General features: G+C 39.3%; 1 protein-coding gene across 7 annotated transcripts in view; it reads right to left on the bottom strand.

Annotated features, from left to right (window-relative positions):
- Positions 1-19,577, bottom strand: part of LOC131250866 (formin-like protein 3) — a 28,525-nt gene extending 8,948 nt beyond the window's left edge. Inside the window, exons 1-2 of one of the 7 annotated variants that reach the window (XM_058251240.1) lie at positions 19,282-19,577; positions 13,348-13,474 (exon numbers count right to left, since the gene is read on the bottom strand). In XM_058251240.1, the coding sequence (XP_058107223.1) occupies positions 13,348-13,474; positions 19,282-19,313 (159 nt within the window). In that variant the 5' untranslated portion in view covers positions 19,314-19,577. Of the gene's footprint in view, positions 1-13,347; positions 15,486-19,281 lie in introns of those variants that run through there. The other 6 variants (XM_058251242.1, XM_058251243.1, XM_058251238.1 and 3 more) reach the window with 6 other exon arrangements.
- Between the last annotated feature and the right edge of the window lie 2,501 nt (positions 19,578-22,078).

Below are 22,078 nucleotides of genomic sequence, written 5' to 3'. Positions count from 1 at the left end.
GAGATTTCACTTTCTGTGAAAAGCCAAGAATAAGGATTAAAAGTTAGGTGGTCACAACATGCATCTATCAAAAATTTCACGAACGCAAGATTTTATGTAGCACGGAGATGCTAATGAATATGGGTTACCCATCCTTCACAGCATTATTAGTTTCACTCTTGTACAAGGTGTACACAACCTTGACATGCTGGATTGCCACAAGGACAATGAGAACACTCCAGTATGATAGACTGCCAACAATCCTTCAACATGTTGAGGGCTTGTAAATGATACAAATGAGAATACCACTTTGAAGTGCAATGTAAATGATACAAATGAGAAGTACCACTTTGAAGTGCGATGTACCCAATAATAAAATTATTACTAATAAAATTCACATGTTTTGCACATTAGAGAATCTGGATGAACAACTAATAAAAGTCAAAACAATCAGTTCCCAATAGATTAATTAATCCAAAGCTAAACAATGCAACACTGGATATTGAAATTTGATAATTAAAAAAATATACATATATATATATATATATATATGTATGTATATATTGTTGCGATGAACTTAATTTTAAGTTTTCGCTATAATTTATGTTATCAGAAATGTTTTGGGCTAAGAACATGGATTGTGTTTGTGCTTATGGACTACATGATTTACACTAAACAGATTGTGGGCTTAGAAAATTGTTGTGTTGCACTCAATGTTCGAAATATCGGTATCGCACAATGTATCGCACCCTTGGGATACAGATACATATCCGTTATCGCACGGGATATATCGTTTGTATCGCATAGTTTATCGCACTTTTTGGGAAACATGGGGAAACATTGGGAAAATGGTTGAATTTTTTAATGAAACTTTGGGGATTGTTAAAAAGGCCTTTAATACACACTTTTAAATCATAAAGTTTCAAAAAAGAAGTGTACATAATATATTTCCTTTGTAGAGGGTCCTAAGCTATGCCCTGTCCGATTAAACTAAGACTACTATATTTAGTATCAACCCTGTCCATCCGTTTTTCCATATCATTACAGGACATTATCCAAAAAATAAAATAGATCCAATAATTAGGTAGACCATACCATAGGAAACAATGGTGATTGACCATTAGTAGACCACAAAAGTTTTGGATCAAGCTAATAATAGTTTTTTCTCTTCATTCAAACCATAAAATTATCTGGTAAAATGGATGGACGGAGTGGATAAAATACATGAATTATAGTGGGCCCACAAAGTTTACAAAGTACACTGCTCACTAGGGGATCCACTTCCCACCACACTGGGGGTGGGGGTGGGGCGCTGATCGTAAGCAGATTTCTTGCCAAGTTCCTTAGATCGAAACCTAGGTGGGGCTCACTGTGATGTTTGTAAGAAATCCACCTCGTCCATCCGTTTTTTGAGATCATTTTAGCACTCGAGAGCAAAAATACCGTTGAAACCTCCCTGGGTCGACAGTGATGTTAACATGCCATCCATACCATTCATAACGTTATTCCTACACGGATGAATTGAAAATACAAATATTAGTCTGATTCAAAACTTATGTGGCCCCACGAATATTTCAAGTGTGGATGTTCAATCCTCACATTTTTGGCACATTTGAGTATTAGATCCTAATCATTTTTTACGCCACGTTCTAAAATGATCTCACAAAACGGATGGACGGAGTGGATTCCTCACAAACATCATAGTAGGCCCACTAAGGTTTCAAGCGCAGGAACTTCCTGCGGAAGGCTTTAGCAGGAAATCCGTGTACGGACGAAATCGGATTGCGTATCAGTACCCTTTTATCGTGTTGAGTAAACTCAGTTGGGGCTACCGTGAATGTGTGTGAGTTATCGATGCCGTCCATTCGTTTTTCCAGCTCATTTTAGTGGTTGATCTGCAAAATTGAAGAATGCCCCAAAGCTTAAGTGTGCCACACCACAGGAAACAGTGGGAATAATGACTTCCACCATTGAAACCTTGATAGGGCCCACAGTGATGTTTATTTGTCATCCAACATGTTCATAAGATCACACAGACATGAATAAAGGGAAAACACAAATAACAGATTGATCCAAAACTTTTGTGGGCCCCAAGAAATTTTCTATGGTAGAATTTCAATTCACATTCTTTCCCGTGGTGAGGTTCACTTGAGTTTTGGATATACTTCGTTTTCGGGCTAGAGCCTCAAATTATCTCCTAAAATGGATGGACGGAGTGGGTAACATATTTAAATCATGGTGGACCCCACAGAGTTTACTCAGTACGCTAAGCGTACGGAGTTACTCAGTACGCAATCCGCGTCCGGCGCTGACGCTCCTCGAGCTCAAGTTGTACCAACATTTCAAAGTTACATGCCCCACAATAATGCATTTTATTATATTTACACCGTTCATGCATTTGGAGAGATCATTTTAGATCATGAACCCAAAAATGAGTCATATCCAAAGGTCAAGTGGACCACACCACAAACAGCAGTGGGGGACTGATTCTCAGCATTAATACATTCGTAGGGCCCACAATAATGTTTATTTTCCATCCAATCTGTTAATTAGGTCACACAGACCTAGATTAAGAGGAAAAATAAATATCATATTGATCCAAAACTTCCGTGACCCCCAAAAGGGTTTCAATGGTAGACGTTCAATCCACCACTGCTGTTTGCAGTGTGGTCCAGTTGATCTTTGGATCTGTCTTATTTTTCGGCTAAAGCCTTACGAAGAGCTCACCAAATGGACGAACAGTCTGGATATAACACATACCTCGTGATGGGACCCACAGAACTTGGTGACGTCCACACAGTGGTGGTGTGTGGTACCCGATTTCGATAAAACAAGCCGAACGACCTTTATTTTTACGCAGAGAGGGTTTCGGAAACCGGAACCCTAAAATTTCTCCCAAATCGCATCATATCAGTGAGGATGTCTTCGGATTTCTCTCCAAAATCGGAGATTTTATTTGCGGTAAGCTAAGAACGATGCTTCAATTCGAATGGCCCACCAAATGGAAGCTTCCGATCATGGAGATCTCTTCTACAGGTACCGAAATCCACCCTCTAATTTTTTTTCCGATTTTTTCAAATGATGACGTCGATGTCCGACAATAATGGAGAGGAAAACGTGCGATATCGTCGAAATATCGTGCGATATCGACGATATATCAACCGATATCTGGAATTTGGGGTTTTTTGGTATCTTTCGGGGGTTATCACGAGTGTATCGTCTCGCAGGGGTACGATAACGATGATATCTGCCGATATATCGGCCGATAGTATCGATATTTCGAACACTGGTTACACTAACTATCATAGTTGTAATAAGCATATGTATAAGGGTGTTTGATAGAATGAGGGCCCCGCGTGACAGCTCCCCTATGGGGCCTAGTTTCAATGTCACATGGTACACAAATCAGAGATCTGGCCACCCATTAGGTATTGTGCACTGCCAACATGCCATATACCAACATTGAATTTGGACAGTTGGACTTTATCTACCCGTGCATTTTTCTAATACAAGTGTGACCAGCTTGATCAACGGACCAACATTATTTTTGGTCCATGTCATGTCGGTGTCCCCAACCTGATGAATGGCCATCTAACAGTTGATCCAGTGGTAATTTCCACCCCCTCGCATGGGGAGCCCCTCATTGAATTATGACCCTATGTATTGAAAGTTTTAAAAAATTATGTATCACTTCCTTGCTAATACCTTTTTTAATGGTACTTCCATGATAATTATTATGCCCGAACAAAGGATGGTTGTGTCCGGTTGGCAGCCCGCACCAAACTTATGCCATAACTTGCATCATGAATCAAGATAATACATTTTTTTCCTTTCCCATTCCTTTCTCCTTTTTCACTCTGTCCTAAATGATGTAAGGAAATCAATTGTCCCTTTAGATGGACGGTGATTATCACTGAAATTTTTATAGTGTGGACCATATACAATCAAACTGTTGGGATGGATGGTCACGATCATCATGTGATGGAGCCAAAAGGAGAGAGTCATGTATGTTTGACCAATAGGTAGTACAGCAGCACCCTAATTTTCACCCTAGTTTTTTTTGTTTATACAAGTTGAGCAAGTGATGCACGCAGCATTTGGGCCATGCCTATCTCCACCATTGATCTCTATATGAACCGTGATCGAACCATCCAAGGGCCAAGATTTTAATTGTTCACCTGATGTCATCATCTTTGGCTGTGGAGGATTGTACCCATCATGAAATTTGGGACCTCCAAGCCCCACCTCAAGCAGGACATCTAGGGTCAGAGTGTTCAAAGTATTGGTATCGCTACAAGTTTCGTTGGCCGGGGATACGGAAACAATATCGATATCGCTGATAATATCGTTGATAACCGAAAATGCGGGAAAACATGGGAAAATTCTAGAGTTTTCAGTGAAACTTCAAAAGATGTTAAAATACACATTCGCATATTTAGAAATAAAAAATTTGCAAAAAGAATGTATACACAATATGTTTCCATTTAATGGGGGCTTAAAAGCGTGTCGTCATAAGAAAAAGTATAACCATCCCATCGGTCCCATCTAAGCATCCAATCATCCATCCAAACTTCCATCCAAAAATCCATCAATATTGCAAAATATCAACGAACTCACAATATTTTGCCAAGAAATCATCAACAACTGGAAAGGAAACAAAAGATTGTAGTTTTGATTTCGAGCATATTGCGATAACGATAATATTGAGATATTATCAATATTAGCAGCAACAAATTGAAAACTGCATACAACAACGTGCTCATAAAAAATTTTGAAATAGAATTTTTATTTTTTATTTTTAAAATTTAAAAATTTAAAAAAAATTAAAATAAAAAAAAAAAACTTTCTGTGATATCTCTACATTGGTGATATTATTGAAATATCGCTGAGACACTTGTGAAACAAGTGCCATTTTTTTTTCTTGAAAGATAACGATTGCATTGAAAGAAAGGAAAAACAGAGGGCTAGAAGGGCTACCAAGGAGGCAGCCCAGACTAGACCCCTAAGAAATTAAAATCATAACATTTTAAAGCTTTCGACTGGCTCGCCCATTCAATAATGCGATGCTTAGCCTTAGAAGAAACAACATCATCTATTGTTCCTCTCTTCCCAGATAGACCACCAAACGGCGAGAATAACCATCTGCCACAATCTGGTTCTACCCGATCGATCCGAACACCATGCCAGGCCTGCAGAAGACTATCAACCGATTCCAAGAAGCACCAACTGACGTTGAATTGGGCACAGAATTCAGACCAGATGGGAAGAAAGAACGGGCAGTGGATCAGGAGATGATTAACAGATTCCTCATTTCTCATGCAGCACACACAAACGTTAGGCAGAATCATCCCTCTTTTCCTCAAATTATCCATCGTCAGAATCTTTTTGTTTCCTACCAACTAGCTGAAGGCGCTGATTTTTGGGGGAGCCGTGTACTTCCATATGAAATTAAACAGGGGCAGCTGAATTATGGAAGACTTTTCCAATTCCTTATAGAATGACTTTACCGAGAACGCCTAAGATATGTCTAGGTCCCAGAGAAGGGCGTCTTCAGCAGAGGGGGAAGGCACCGCTCTATAAATATAGGCTACAAGATCAACATACTCCTGTACTTCCCAGTCTTGAAGATTTTGCCGGCATCGCACGTTCCACACCATTTTACCATTGTCCATGGAGTAGCAGTCAGCAACTAATGCTGATTTATTCAGGGCAAGATTGAATATGCTCGGGAACTTAACTTTGAGAGGGACTTAGTCCAATCATCTGTCTTCCCAAAAACTGATTCTGTCGCCTTTGCCAAGCTCAAACCTGATGGCAAAGGACCTTATCCTTCATGGAGAGGATGCCTTTTCACAAGGCCAATGTGAGATACCCAGCCAGTTCTTTTGACCACCAACCACACTTTGATTTGCCGTATTTACATTTTATAATCTGGTTCCACAGACTTCTATCATCCACCCGTAGTCTCCAAAGCCATTTCCCGAGCAAGGCCTGATTCATTAGCTTCAAATTCTTTACCTCTGCTCCACCAGACTGATACTGCAGGCAAATGGCTTTCCATTTCATGAGATGCAATTTGGATCGTCTGCCCTACCATGCCAGAGAAAATCCCTACTTAACTTATCAATAGATTTGATAACTGAAATGGGGCAACGATAGATAGACATGAAATAGAGGGGGAGATTGGATAGGGAGGCCTTGATCAGCGTAAGACGCCCGCCTAGAGATAGATATCGACATTGCCATTTGGCCAAGTACGCTCCCATCTTGTGATACAAGTGTCATTACACAGTCGAAAATATTGGCGATATCAATACATTGGCAATACAAGCAACGCCTGGAAATTTACACAATTGAAAATATTGGCGACATCGATACATTAGCAATACTTACCAATACATTGCTGATGTCTGGACTTTCTAATACTACCGGTGTTATCGGTATCACTAGTGTTATCAGTATCACTGAGCTAGAGATGACGATAATATCGGAGATATTTTGATAATATCAGAGATTGTTTCTTTGTTTTGGCCAACTTGGACCATCAAACCAAACAACAGAGATCATCACGAGCTGAAATGCAACAACCCGTCTGTTTTTTTAACGGTGGGAACTATATCCCATTTTTTCTTTTGGTGTGGCCCACTTAAACCTTGAATCTACCTCATTTCTTGGCCCATGTCCTAACATCATCTAGCAAAACTGATGAACGGTGTGGATCTGTCACATCATTCCTGTGGGGCGCACACAAAAAAAAAACAAAAACAAAACAAAGTGACGTGCTGACACACGTCACTCCTCTCACCGTAACCAACCCTAACTCCCGCTCCTCTCTCCCTTCTTCGGCCAGTACCCGCACGACCCGAGTTGTGACCATCAACCATTTGTCATGTTGGGACCCACAGCATAATCCAAACCATCCATCATGTTCGGACCTTGAAGTAATTCGATCCGTTGAAAACTCTTTCCTGGATTCCAACTGTGCGGTCCACCAGAGTTTCAGATCTGCTTCATTCTTGAACTCCCAACCCATCTCAACCTGACAAAACAAATGAATGTTTTAGATCCTTCGTCATACATCTCAATGGACCCCACCTATCATCCCGAGTTCAACATTCGCAAGGAAGCCTTCCATTTTTATAACATGGCTTCTTCTCTTCCCAATCCATGTGAGGTCTTTCCACACAATCTCAGCCATTCAAAATCCTTCATCCAATGGCCATCGGCCCTCCAGCAGCCCTCCTCATGACAGTCAATTAGAAGTTTGCATATGCCCACGTTCTTTTTCTCTTTACGACTCCTTGAACGTGCGAAAGACACAACTCTCCAACTCAGAACCCACCAACTCACTTGACATTATTTTATACCCCATTTCTCATGCTATCTATAGAAAACCATAGAGAAAATCATAAAAAGAATGATTGTGAGAAGAAAAGGAGAGATCAGGAGAAGGGAGAGTATCCGTGAAGGTTCAACATCGAGTTCATGACTCACTGAGTCAATCCCCAATGATGCATTGTCGGTTTTTTCAGCATCCCTTGCAACTATTCTGGAGAGAGAGAGAGAGAGAGAGAGAGAGAGAGAGAGATCCTGAGTGGAGGTAGCGTATATCGAGCCATTCCACCAAGTTAACTGAATCTGCCGAGTGCAACTTAGCTCGCCGAGTACGGGCTAACCTGAAAATCCTTCTATAACATCCGATTTTTATGGAGATGGACGCATTTATATGAAGTTCTACTTCCCAAGTCAGGTCGAGTTCAGAGTTGGTCAATCCAAGTTAGTACACGTAGAAATCAGCATCGCTTCAAATTATTTTCCTCCCATCACACTATTTTTCCAAAGCAGGTAGGTGATCTTCCCTGTTGGAAATTTTAGGTTAATATATAGATTGATTTGATTATTTGTTATGTATTCAATTTATTTGATTATTATCATTAGTTACAGATTATTTTATTTGATTCTTAATTGCATAGTATAAAGGTAATTTATTTGAGTTATTAATTGATTTCAATTAATTATCGTTATGTGCTTAAATTGCAATTAATTCCTTATTATTACATGATGTATAATGTCTTTGAATTTACGGGTGCTCTGCCCCAAAAGGATCACCATGCTATTTGTTTATGGGTGCTCTGCCCTAAAAGGATCATTGTATTTTTATGGGTGTTTTGCCCAGGGTCATTTCCGAGATGATCGGCACGGGTGCTCTGCCTTGGGTGATTCCCTAAAAGGATCAACACACACGAGTGCTCTGCCCTGGGTATTTACCCTAAAAGTCTATTCACCAGGTGCTCTACCGAGGGTCATTCCCTAAAAGGATCAACACCGGTGCTCTGCCAAGGTCATTCCCTAAAAGGATCAACACACACGGGTGCTCTGCCCTGGATTGAACCAAAAAGTATTTTAGATGACTGTATTATCTTATTTTGTTATTATGAAATACAAATTGTTATTATTATTATGTAAAATGCCGATTTAATACTCGTAATTGATCCTATTTATTTTATTGAGTTGTATTGGTGTTAACATAGAGTTTTCAATTTTGGGAAGGATGTGACCCTACGAGCCGTCGTGCTCACACCCATATAGATTATTTTGCAGGATTTGTATATGAAGAATCAGTTGGGCAACATTGAAGACTTTTATCCTTATTTATTTAGAAATTAATTAAAATTCAATGTATGTTGTTATAATTTATTTATTTTTTTGTCAATGTAATTAAAGATTCAAGGATTAATTAGTGGACAATATTTAATGACAATGATTAGTATCATTTTAGTTGCTCTGATTGCCTTGAAAATGCATGAAATAATGTGGATCGCGATGTATATTTATTTAAATACAACTCACAGTCCTGAAATTCGGGTTCGGGCCTAGCCAACTCGGGTTCCGATTTTCGGGGTGTGACATGAACCATAAGCTTACACACCTTGCTATCAAATTTTAAATCCAACAGACCCCACATCAGATTGGTTGGCCCCACAGCCCAACTAACTATCCAGATTACGTGCTGCAACTTGTAGCCCACCTTTTGGGGATCGAACTACGTCAAAATGATGTGAAATTGCTCATGTTTGAAAGCTTACCGAGCCAGTTTTCCATGGAGCCTAAGAATGCATAAATTTGATATCTTATGATCAAGTTATGGCCGTTTTAATGCACATCTATAAGAGAATTATGGAAAATCCAAAAATCTCAACGCACTCTCCCTCCTCTCCATACTTAGTCGGAAGTGGGAATTTTCAATGAGGCTACACAGGTCGATAAAGGACTTGTGGCAAGCATGGATTGGATGAGTTATGTGCGGGTCCCACATGAATGTCAAAGTGTCTGAAAAAATAGCAATTGGGGACATATCGTACTTAGGTTACTTCATTTTCATTAGTTAATAGGTTCAATGAAGAGGTTTTCTTTTCTGAAAGATGGGTTCAATGAACAGTTTTGATTGGTTGCAAATTGTAGAAACTCCATTGTCATTGGTAAAGTAGAAATAGAAGAATTGGGAAATTCTCTATTTGTTGTACATAAAAAGGGCTCCTTTACATGGGCAAGCCATGATGATTATTAAGTTTATGAAACTGTCTTTTTTTCTTCTTCTTTTTTTGTGAAAGAGGAGAGAGGACTCTCTAATGCCTTGATAGAGAGAGGGATCTTTAATCCCTCAATCATCTGAGTGGTCCCAAACAATGATTCATTTATTTGTGTCTTCCATTTGAGGGGCTCATTCAAGACTTACTCAAACTACAGCTCAACAGAAAATGAGGGCTTTGGTTTCCACTCATCGGGATAAAGGCAAGCGAAAGAGGGATTTTTGTCATTTTGGATCACTCGGATAAATGCAATAACTCATGAGAATAGGGTATCCTATAGTTATAGTCGATTAATACATGATCTGTACAAGAGGCCGTTGCTTCTTAATTGTAAAATACTTGCACAAATATATCAAATAGTTCATCAACAGTATTCATGAGAATATCAACATTCCTATTTGACAGTCATATTATGATAATGCCAATGACTCTCACTGGCAGCTATATTCTGAGAAGAAATAAAAGGAAGAGAACTAGCAAGAAAGATTAAAGAGAAGGGGAGAAGAAAAGAAGAAAAAGAGAAGTTTTGGAGCTTAACTATAGGTGCATCAGCCTCCTTATTACCTATATAAGCAACTTTGGAAAAAAAAATACAAATAACACCCTGCTAGTACTCATATTACAGAAAATGACCTTATTAGTATTAGTAGTACAAGAAAGCCCTTGTAACCTCATTTCCCCTTCAAGCTGAGCATAAATATTTGTCATGCTCAGCTTGCTAAGAACATATTCTAATTTTCTCTTAATAATTTCCTTAGAATGTCAACCAAATGATTCTCGGTTGTTAGAAATGGTAACCAAAGATCTTGAGAGATAACTTGCTCATGAATGAAATGCATGTTAACTTCAATGCGCTTGGTACGATCATGCTAGATTTTGTGTTATACTAATGGTTGCTTTGTTATCACAAAACAACTTCATAGGAGCATCAAACTTGATTCCCAAGTCATGTAACAGAATTTTCAGCCATAATTACTCTGCTACACCATGTGTCATAGACATGTACTCTGCTTCAGCACTAGACTTAGACAACCACATTTTGTTTCTTGCTTCTCCAAGTGACCAAATTTCATCCCATATAAGTACAAGATCTTGTAGTTGACTTTCTATCATCTACTACACTAGATCAATCTGTATTTGTGTAGGCCTCTATGCTAGATGGCCATGATCTACAAACAAAAGACCCTTCCTAGGAGATGTCCTCAAATATCTCAAAATTTTGTCGACTACCTCCATGTGAGGATCCATGGAATCTGCATAAACTGACTTACCGCACTGACTGCATGTGTTATAACTTAAAATAGATCAGGTAATAGAAAGATAGAATAGCCAGCCAACCAACATCCGATACATCCCTTTATTCAGTAACAACTCCCCTTCACTTCAACTCAGCTTATATTAGGATCAATAGGAGTATCAGCTGCTTGGGTGCCTAGCTTACTAGTTTCCTTTAGTAAGTCTAAGGGATACTTTCCCCGATATATAACGATGCCTTCTTTTGATCGAGCAAATTCTATACCCAAAAAATATTTCAAATGTCCTAGATCCTTAATCTCAAATTCTTTTGCCAAAAAATTCTTTAATTTTTTAATTTCCTGGGAATCATTTCCTATCACCACAATATCATCCATATAAACAATCAAAACCGTAATCGGTTGTCCCCATCGCCTCACAGAGATAGTGTAGTCAGCGTGAATCTGCAAATACTACCCTTCTTCACTATACTAAGCCTCTCAAACCAAACCCAAAGAGATTATTTAAGTCCATAAATAGACTTCTTCAACCAACAAACCTTTCCTTCATTTTTGCAAACCTAAAACCAAGTGGAGGAGCCATATATACTTCCTCCTTCAAGTCACCATGGAGAAATGCATTCTTAATATCTAACTGATATAGTGACCAAGAAAATTTGGCTGCAAGAGGCAGTGAAACCCGTATGGAGTTAATCTTGGCTACAGGTGCAAACATTTCCTTGTAGTCAATCCCATATGAGTGCACCCTTTAAAGACAAGTCCGACTTTAATACCTTTCAATAAACCCATCTGCCTTGTGTTTTACCGTGAAAACCCATTTGCAACCACACTAGCTCCTTTCCTTTGGGTAAAACTAACAATTCCCACATGCCATTTTTTATTAATGCCCCCTATCTCTTCCATCATAGCTTCACGTCACTTTTGATCGAAGACCACCTCCTAGAATTTGGAAGGTAAAGAAACAGAAAGAACCAAAGACAAGAAAGAATAATATGAATGAGACAAGGCTACATATGAAACAAACTTAAATGATTTTTATTTTTCAAAAATTGACAAGGACTTAACAAATCAGTAGATCAGCCCTCATACATGCTTAATTACATGTATGGAGTGCAACATTGAAACCAATTTGGGAGAAATTGGGAAATTTTCTAATTTCCCCAAATAGGATTACCTGCACTCAAATTTTGAAATTTATAGTGTATGTGATGATCATTTCATCAAATACTCCTAAATACTTCGAAATTAGTCTCAATCGACAGCAGGTTGAAGGAAATTTTTGAAAAAAAAAAAAAAAAATGGACAAAATATGAAGGGCCAATGGATTTGCAAGACATAATTTCAACCCAACAAAAAATGATCGAAAATTGAAAATGCTCACCAGATCGAACATGTGGGATATATCGACACTATCTGTGCATTTCATATTGCATAGGTGGGATACAAGATATATCGTGGGATATATCTGCTGATATCGTCGATATTTAAAACATTGCATACAACCAATCATCACTATTCATAAACCACTGTCTTCCATCCTGAATCTCCAAAGTTATTTTCATGAAAGAGCCAAGTTCTTGGATTTGAGCTCCCTTATATCCGTTCCTCCTCCACGAACTAGCTAACACACTTCATTCCAAAAGGTGGAATTTATGCTCGTCTTCCGCTCCTTTCCACAAGAAATAACACCTTATCCTTTCAAACCTACAGAGAACGGACAGCAGGCACTAAAACATGGACATAAGTACAACGGTCTTCCATCAGATCAACTACACCCTCAAAGTAGTCTAAGTCTTCAATATAGACAGTTGAATGTTCCATATGCTCGTTGACCACGACCCTTGAATGGGTTGATCTTTAATCAGCTAACTTGTGTGGCTCAGGTGAATCATTACATCTTTGAAAATTTGAAAACTGGTATAAATGTAGACTAAGTATAAATGTAGACAGAGTCACCAATGATGTTGATATTTCATCAATACCATCCATTCTACTTTTGGTCACAATAGCAGGCTTTTGGAACTGAATTATGTAGAATGCCATTCTTCCACCCTTTTCTCTAGCCCAAATCAATCCCCATAATGTTTCGTATAAAGAAGAAGAAAAAAGGGGGGGAAGATGAGTGTTTTGGTAAGAACCAGAAAAGAGATTAGAAAGTAATACTATTAACCTTATTTCATTATAATAAACCCTAGAGAAAATATAGTGTCTTAAGGGAGCACCAAAATTACATAATCATGCATGCCCAAGCTCATGATATCTAACATAATGTCAGATCTGGAAGATTTTGGATCCAACTTGTCCCCAATAACATCTTAACACAACCTAAATTATTAAAATAAAAGAGGAGAATATGTTTCATCCCATCATGTAATAAATCATCATTGCAACCACGAAAAATCCAGAGTTAAAATTTTTCATTTTCTAAATTGTGCTCTACCAAAACAATGCAAATCAAAACACCATAGAGAAAAATTAACTAGCAATAAAAATAAAAATGGTTGGAATTTGAAGAAAGTTCGTACCATATCTTCATCTATCTCTATAAAATCCAGAACTGAATAATCGCAGAATTCTTCCGTGTGGACCCTCGGTCTCCCTGCCACTCTGAAAATGCAAAACCAAACCGCGAAAACAAGGACGAAACCCATCCTTCTCCGCATTTCCATTGGTTCTCGAATTAAAAGTCATCCACACGCATGTTTTCCTTCTCATTTCATCGGTTAAAACCCTCGAACAATGAAATCTTCCAAAATTGAGGATGAAAACCTTAGAAATCCACAAAGCCTTTAATGTAGCATGGCATTTCAAATCTCATTGCATTTTAAATTGAAATAAAATAAGATTGAGATCTACAACATCTGGAATCCATCAAAAACCCTATAAAAATCTCCCTTCAAAACCCAAAAAATCAATCACATTGATCCAGAAAAGATTTGAAGGATTTTTATTTTTCCTTGTCCTTTTTTCTTCTCTTTTTTCTTTTGTTGTGAAATGAGAAAACAGTGGAAGGAGAGAGATGCTTGGAGAGTGTGTGACCCTTCTTTTTCAGGTTAGTGCCCAGCTTACCTATCAAAAAAATGTACAGGTTGAAATGAATAAGCAAGGGTCTTGATTCAACAAACACTAGGCTATCAATGGGCTGAGCTAAGGTCTACCCAAGCCCGGCCCATTTAAGGTTGCATAGGCATTTTTGTCATAGTAGTAAAATGCATTAGCATTGCACATGGTGTAATCACAAGTTCGAGCAATAGTAAGCCCACCTGTCATGTGTATGTGGAATCCAAGACGTACATGTGTGCCTCCTTATGTTCAACATGCATCCAATGAAAAATCCTGATCCAAAACTTAGGTGGGACACCCCAAGGAGCAATTTAAATACGCCTAAGACCTTTATATTCACATCATTTAGCCGACCTAAGTTTTGGGAGTCCTTGCATCTTGGTGGGCACTTCAAATGGATGGATTCGATGGCATAGGCACACCATGTTGAATCCCATGCACAAGCTAGAAGGTTTTAATGGTAAGCCTCCCCATCTCAAACAACTCTTGATGGTGTGGCCCACCTAAACTTTGGATCAGCCTGGTTTTGAGCTCAGGGCCAAACACAGAGTGGCACACCTAATGGATTGGTTTAATCTCATGCAGACAAATCAAGCTAGCATCTTCAAGGTCTTGTAGCTGACTGCTGACCTCTCATTAGGAACAGTATGTTTAAGAGGTTACACAATCAGTGACTATGGTGATGGTTCATCACTGTTTTGAAAATGGTAGTTACTCATCCACCCAGACATGTAGGAAATATGAATGCATTGTAGACTGCCCAAACTGTGATTCCATTGTGGATGGAGCATAATATAAAATCATACCATTGAGAAGACCCTTTGAATTAAGATCGCCGACCACCATATTTTAACCATCCACCACATCTAAAAGAGAGTGATGAACTACTAACTACCATGCACTCTTGCATTTAACATGCAATGGACTCTCATAAATACCTAGTAACAGTTCACTATACAATCTTGTGCATGCCCATCATGGCTGTCCCACATGCTGGTCCATGTGCCTGCATGCAAAGGCATGCGCTTAGCAAAACCCACATTTATGGGAATTTGGCATCCATACATGTCCACACTTGCATGAGAAAACAAAATATCAAACACTTGGGTACCTGAGGCAAGAAGGCAGCTCTGCACAGGCCACACTGATTAGTGGCCCAGATCTCACACACATGCCACATCGGCACCATGAATTACCTTTTCAATCTCTCCTTTGGCAAACTCCCATGCTGCTTCTACTTATTAGAGTATAGCTTTGGAATATGGTAGAACTATATCTCCACCATACATGTCATGGTAAGGAAATCAATAAATGGAGCCAGTCATCTAGTAGCTCTCAAAATGGTTTAAAAGAATACTATTTGGATGGCCCATTCTAATCCAATCAATAGACCTTAAAGCAAGGCCAGAAAATACAAATTCTTAACTGTAGCACACCTACTGGATAAAATTTGAAAAATTATGGTGGCTACAATTGTTCTGATAGATCACTCTTTTTTTGGACCATGCCATCCACAATAAGTCCCACTACATGGATGGTCCAGATTGATATATCCACTTGCCACATCCACAGTGGAGAGATAGCTCTACCGAATTTGGATTCTTCAGGCTCCACTGTGCCCAAATCCAATCAATAGACCTTAAAGCAAGGCCAGAAAATACAAATTCTTAACTGTAGCACACCTACTGGATAAAATTTGAAAAATTATGGTGGCTACAATTGTTCTGATAGATCACTTTTTTTTTGGACCATGCCATCCACAATAAGTCCCACTACATGGATGGTCCAGATTGATATATCCACTTGCCACATCCACAGTGGAGAGATAGCTCTACCAAATTTGGATTCTTCAGGCCCCCCTGTGCCCAAATCCTAAGCTAGACTCTGTTATTTATGCATCATTTAAAGAATAACGGTGAATCTTCAACACTACACATGACATAGTTATAAATAAATAAATAAATCCAGTCTGTCCAAGTCTCCAACCGTCATATGCACCGAGAGCATCAAATAAATCCCCTGTGATCCTCCGAATGAAAAAGGGGATTTTGTAAGCAGATTTGCAAGGGCATTGACATGGAATCAGAGGGTTTTTTTTTTTTTTTTTTTTAAAGAATAATAAGAGGGATATTTCGTCACCAAAAAGTTCTAAAACACTAAGATCTATTGACTTTTATATTGTAGTATAGATATCATGCATGATGGCACACTTAAGGAACAGCCCATATCAAAGTGAGTGGCAGGACTTGGCTCAAGGTTGTGCATAATACTTTGCAGACCGAGCTTGGACAGACCTTGGCTCAGCCCATTGACAGACCTAGCCACAAGTGTTTGTTGAACGAGGACAATTGCTCATTCATTTTAACCCATCCATTTCTATCATGCAATTGTCATCTCAAGCACCAATTCAAGAAAGTTGCTCAATGGAAACTACTAGCCACTCAAGTCTGGGTTTGATCCAAGCTTACCTGCCAAAAGAAAATGTGCCCCACTTGATGAGTAGGATCAAGTGGACGGCACAAATATATCATATATATTATTGTGGGGCCCAAAAATTTAAATCAGTCTTTTTGACTCGTTTTTCGAAACAGAAGTGCAATTGCATTTTCAAACAGGTGAAGTAATAATTACTAATTCCCAAGGCATTTACATGCGATTTGGAAAATCAAACAGGCCCTTAATAAGTGGCTTGGATCTCAAAAAAGTGTGTCACTTTTACACATGTACAGCACACGTGTATATAGTGCTTGCATATCAAATCATATTCTTGAATAATATCAAATAACTATAAACCTTTTGAAGTGTAGAGCCATGAGTAGTCCAACCCTACAAAATACATGGCATGGTTGTAATGTAATTACATCATCCAAATTGCTCGATGAAGCATAAGCAAAATATTGCACCGAGAAGAAACTCTAAACCATATGAATTCTCTTCATATTTGGGCCACTCAGATTTTTACTTTTAAACATTCACTTTATACCAATTACTTGGATGGTTAGAATTGCTTAATCAATATGATTTTAGAGATATGTTCCATCCATAATGGGAGCGACAATTTGGATGGTTAGATAGCTTGATCAGTATGATTCTAGAGATATTCTCCATCTAGACCCACAATTTGGACAGTTCGGAAGATGTACATCAGCATCACATGTAACAAGGCTAAGTCACCACCATTCTTGAATGGTAAGAAACTAACGCAATGAGTCTAGCCAATGGGATCCACAATTTGGATGGTTAAGATTGCTTGATCAGTGTGATTCTAGAGATATACTGATGTAGGCCAAAGGTCTACCATGGTATCCAACATGTGCTGAATTTTGGGTTGTCTATTGTTAGTTTTGGGAGTTAAATGTCAGATACTACCATTTACTATTTTGGAAGATAGAGACATGATTTTGATATGGTTGAAGATTTTGGGGATAATTTATTAGAATTGGTTTCACTATTCTTAGGCCATTACAATAGGGTCGAATCTTTGTATGTGAGTTGTTACTATCTTGGATCAATTAGATTGATTTGAAATCGATCTAATAGTAGGGATCTTAATGAAAAATTCATTGGGATTTAGGGTGTCACTTTTTAGGTCTATAAAAGGGAGTTGGTCTAGGAGATAAATCATTCCAATTTTCTGAGTTTTTGTAAGCTCTCACAAGTCCTTCAAAGCAAAAGTTTCCATTTTCAATTAAGTTGTTTATTCATCTCTACACCAACATTCTTGCAAGAATCACCTCGTCTCCATGGTGTTCCGTAAAGGCCGTTACATAAAGGTAACGGTGGCAACCGTTACACGTTATAGGGTCGTAACGGCCGTAACAGCCGTTATGGAAAAAAAATGACCCATAATTGCCATTAACGGCACGTTACATCTTCTATAAAAGCCATAATAGCCCTATAATGGTCTATTACAGGACATATATAGGTTTTTCATACTTTTTAATCAACATTACGGGGCAGAAACAGGTTTTTCAGGAGTTTTTTCAATAAATAAAAAAATAAATTAGAGAGACCGTAACGGCCGTTTGGGACCGTAACGGCCGCTATGCCCCGTATCGTAAAGGTAACGGTGGTGGCCATTACGGCCACTGTTACCGTTACGGAACACCTTGCTCGTCTCTATTCCAATATTCTTCACCCATTCTTGCGACTCAGATATCAAAACCTCATTGGTTCGATAACCGGATTACATCATATGCTCCATCCAGAATGGGACCCACAATTTGGAAGGTCTGGATAGTTGTACATCAGTGCCACATGTAACAAGGATGAGTCTCCAATATTTCCTAAATGGTGAAAAACTAACACAAGAGTCTAGCCCCCTCCATCATGAATCACAAACACGAAATTCAGAGCCCATGGACAGGAAAAAATAAAAATAAAGTGTCGTGGGACCCACCATGATGTCTGTAGAACATCCACTCCTTCCATCAATTGAGCCAGGTCATTTTAAGAAGTGAACCCAAAGCCAGGTAGATACAAAACCCAAGTGGGCCATACAGGAGGAAACAGTAAGAATGAGACACCCACCATTGAAACCTTTGAGTCAGGTAGATATTTGAGGCTCTGTTTCAATCTAGTGGGACTCACTTAACAAACGGCTTGAATAGCATATAATCCAACGGTCCTATTTCAGCCAACAAGTGTCTGGTAGTCAGAGGTTAGGATCATTCAATCAATCTGCTTTTGGGATTGTAACTTAGTTACAGCGGGTTCCACAATTTAGACGCTTAAATTAGAGTTCATGTATGCAACATGTATAATATCTGAGTGCCTGTGTATCAAGAATCACACAGCCAGATTATCAAATAACTAGAAAGGATTCACCATCATAGACACCTCTACAACAAAGGTCCTCCACAGCTCATGCAACACCCGAGCTCTGTTGTGCACATCAGGTTTGCATCTGAAATAGGACCGTTGGATTATATGCTATGCAAGCAAACAATACAAGAATAACATGCGATCACAGTTAAAGCCTCTAAAATCGCAATGTGACCCACCTGACTATTCAATTAGGAAAATATTTCGCACATTCCTTCATGACGGTGGGAAGAACCAGATTAACGGGTCGGATGCAATATGTAAACAAAATTACGGGACCGACGCACAATATATGGTGGGCCTTCTCTATCTTCCTGACGTGGGACCCACCCAAACCGGGTGGGCATCTCTATCCACACTGTCTCCTGACGGGACCCACGCACAATGTATGCGGGCGTCTCTATCCCCACTGTTTCCTGATGTGGGGCCCACCCAATCCCGCTGACTTTTTTATGCCTGGGCCTAAAATCAATGTACGAATGCGATGGACGGATAGGACTTCACCACACATCATTGTTCCCCATTATTAAAAATTATTATTATTTTAAAAAAAAAAACATAAAGCCCCTTACCTGGTATCCGTGAAGATGGTTCTTGCTTCCATTGACGAAGAAAAATCGAGCTTAGGCGCTGCAGCCGTTAGCTTCTCACAGAGCAGAGAGAGAGAGAGAGAGGGAGGGAGGGAGGGAGGGAGAGAGAGAGAGAGAGAGATTTTTGGGAAGGCGAGATAGAGAGGGATTCTCGGTCTGCCATGGATTTGAAGAGACCCGCCCAACCGTCGAAAAAACTCAGGACGGGCTGTCCGAGTTTTTCTCGGCTTCCGTGGGGAAGAACCCCACGCCTCATTTGCTGGGGGATTGGAGACACTGATGAAGGTGATTCTCACGTGCCAATGTGGTGCACGCGTGTGAGATCCGAGCTGGCCTTTAGGTGGGCCAACACAAAACGTGCGCTGCAGCCACAATTGTACAAGGATCAGGTTTTGTGGCCCACCTGATATTTGCATCTTCCCTTTTATTCTCTTGAGTCTTTGAGTTACAGCTGATGAACGGGTAGGATGAAAGATATGCACCATGGTGGCCCCAGGGTTCCTTGTGGTGTGGCGTGCCTCAAGGAAGCAGATTGCCTGCAGCACCCGCCACGGGGATGAAAAGTTGAAAACGGATTGGCTACTCCCCCAGCCACCAGCCAATGGCTGGTGGTCGGTGCTCTATGGGCGCTACCTTGATGTATGTGTTTCATCACGCCGTCCATCTATTTTTCTAGATCATTTTAGTTATGAGACCAAATATTAGATATAACACAATCTCAAGTGGACCACATTATATGAAACAGTTTTGAATGAGCATCTACCATTAAAAACCTTCTGGAGCCATATAAGTTTTAGATAAGCTGATCTTTTTTCCCTTCACCTGGGTTTGTATTATGTCAAATAAACAGTACAGTGGGCCTTGCGAGGATTTTAATGGTGGATATCCAATCACTATTGTTTTCCTGTGGTGTAATCCACCTGAGATTTATATTCCTTTCATTCTTGGTATCAAGCCCTAAAATGATCTATAAAATTTGATGAATCTTATTGTGGGGCCCACATAGCACCGACCATCAGCCACCTAAGGGAGCTGGGGAGTAGCCGATCCGTTTCGCACAGGGATATTCATCTGGAACGACGTGACCAAACCTCATTGGGGGCGGATTAGGAACGACCCCAGCCTGTTCCAAGCTCGGGACAGGCAGAGGCCCAAGGGGCCACCCTTATCTATGGCTTATATCTAGGCTATCTATTTTTCCATATCATTTTATATTATTAACCCAGTATAAAGGCTGATCCAAGGTTCAAATTGACCACGCCACCAGAAGCAGTTCTTAGGACACCCTCGTTAATACCTTCTTGAGCGTCAACCACGGATGAAGTGACACACACACACACAAAAGAAATGTTTACACACAACTAGTTGGATGATAGAAATTGGTCCAACTAGCTATGTCATTTAATAAGCAGGTGATGTTAATAATTTTTTTCATATAATTGATGAAAAGAAGTCATTTGTTTGGGTGGGCTCCATTGTAGCAATAATGTGAAATCCACCCAATCATCGGGTGAGTCACTGCATGTTAGACCCATTACAAAAAAGACCAGCCCCATCCCTTGTTCACGTGGACCACACAATTGAAAAAAGTGTAGATAAAAAGCTAACCCTCTAAACTTTTTCTCTTGGTGTGGCCCACTTGAATTACATATGGGCTTGAATTTTGGGTACAAGGTCTAGCATTTAGCGGGGCAGCTAATGGTTATAGTAGATTTTACATTCTCATCGGGGTGGGCTTTGTAGAAATCAAGATTCCACGTCTCTCTCAACTTTTTCAATTGGTATGTCATTATCACTGTTGCTTCCACTAGTGTAATCCACCTGAGCCTTAGATTTGCTTGTTTTCTTTTTAAAAAAAAAATCATCCTAAAATAATATAAAAAAACAGATGAACAATGTGGATGAAACTCATAGATCACAATGGCCCCTTAGAGCCATGCATGTTCCTAGCCAGCGATGGACAGGATTGATACCTAATCCCCTTATCCACTTTCCTAGGCAGCGATGGAGGCATCCATTTCTAATGGAGCCGTCACCAGAAACTTCCTTAGATGGGAAGATAGGTGGGGTACACCTTTATGTTTGTATTAAATCTACCCTATTCATCTGGCTGTCTATTTAATAGCGAAAATTTACTTTTCTACTTCAAGTAATATAGCACATGTGAGGATAGGTAACATTAAGTTTTACACAAGTATGATAGAAATTATATGTCAAAGATCTGACTTGTCCATTAAATAAGGCCTACTAATTATATTTTATTTGCTAAAATTTAGTAGACGATCATCATCACTGAAGCCACACATACAAGTTAAATATGTATGGCTAAAATGAATTTCTAATAGTCCCGTTTTCTTGTAAATAAATATCATACCACTAATCATTAAAAATAATAATTTATATGCTTAACATGTTTAAAAGAAATCCTACCTAATTAATGGACCAGATTTTATATACCACCACACAAATACATCACATGTGTGCAGCTTCCTAATTCATTCCATTTTCTCATGAAATCCCTTATCTAATTTACATATCAACCAATGTTAATAAATGCCCTCGTGTGGAGATGAACCGCTCGAGGTTACTTTGCAAAAGGAGTACTCAGCTTAGGTGGGCCTCACTATGGTCTGTGGTGTTAAAGTGAAATCCAGCCCAGCCATCAGGTGAGTCACCCTCTATTTGACCCAGGGCCAAAAAATCTGCCCATCTTTATGTCAGTTGGGCCACAATTATTGGAAAAATTTTATCGAAAAATCTAACCCTCTACACTGTTCCC

Source organism: Magnolia sinica, chromosome 7, assembly GCF_029962835.1.
Source record: "Magnolia sinica isolate HGM2019 chromosome 7, MsV1, whole genome shotgun sequence".
NCBI classification, from domain to species: domain Eukaryota; kingdom Viridiplantae; phylum Streptophyta; class Magnoliopsida; order Magnoliales; family Magnoliaceae; genus Magnolia; species Magnolia sinica.
Note: the sequence above shows the minus strand (reverse complement) of the source record. Positions and strands in the feature narration are given on the sequence as shown.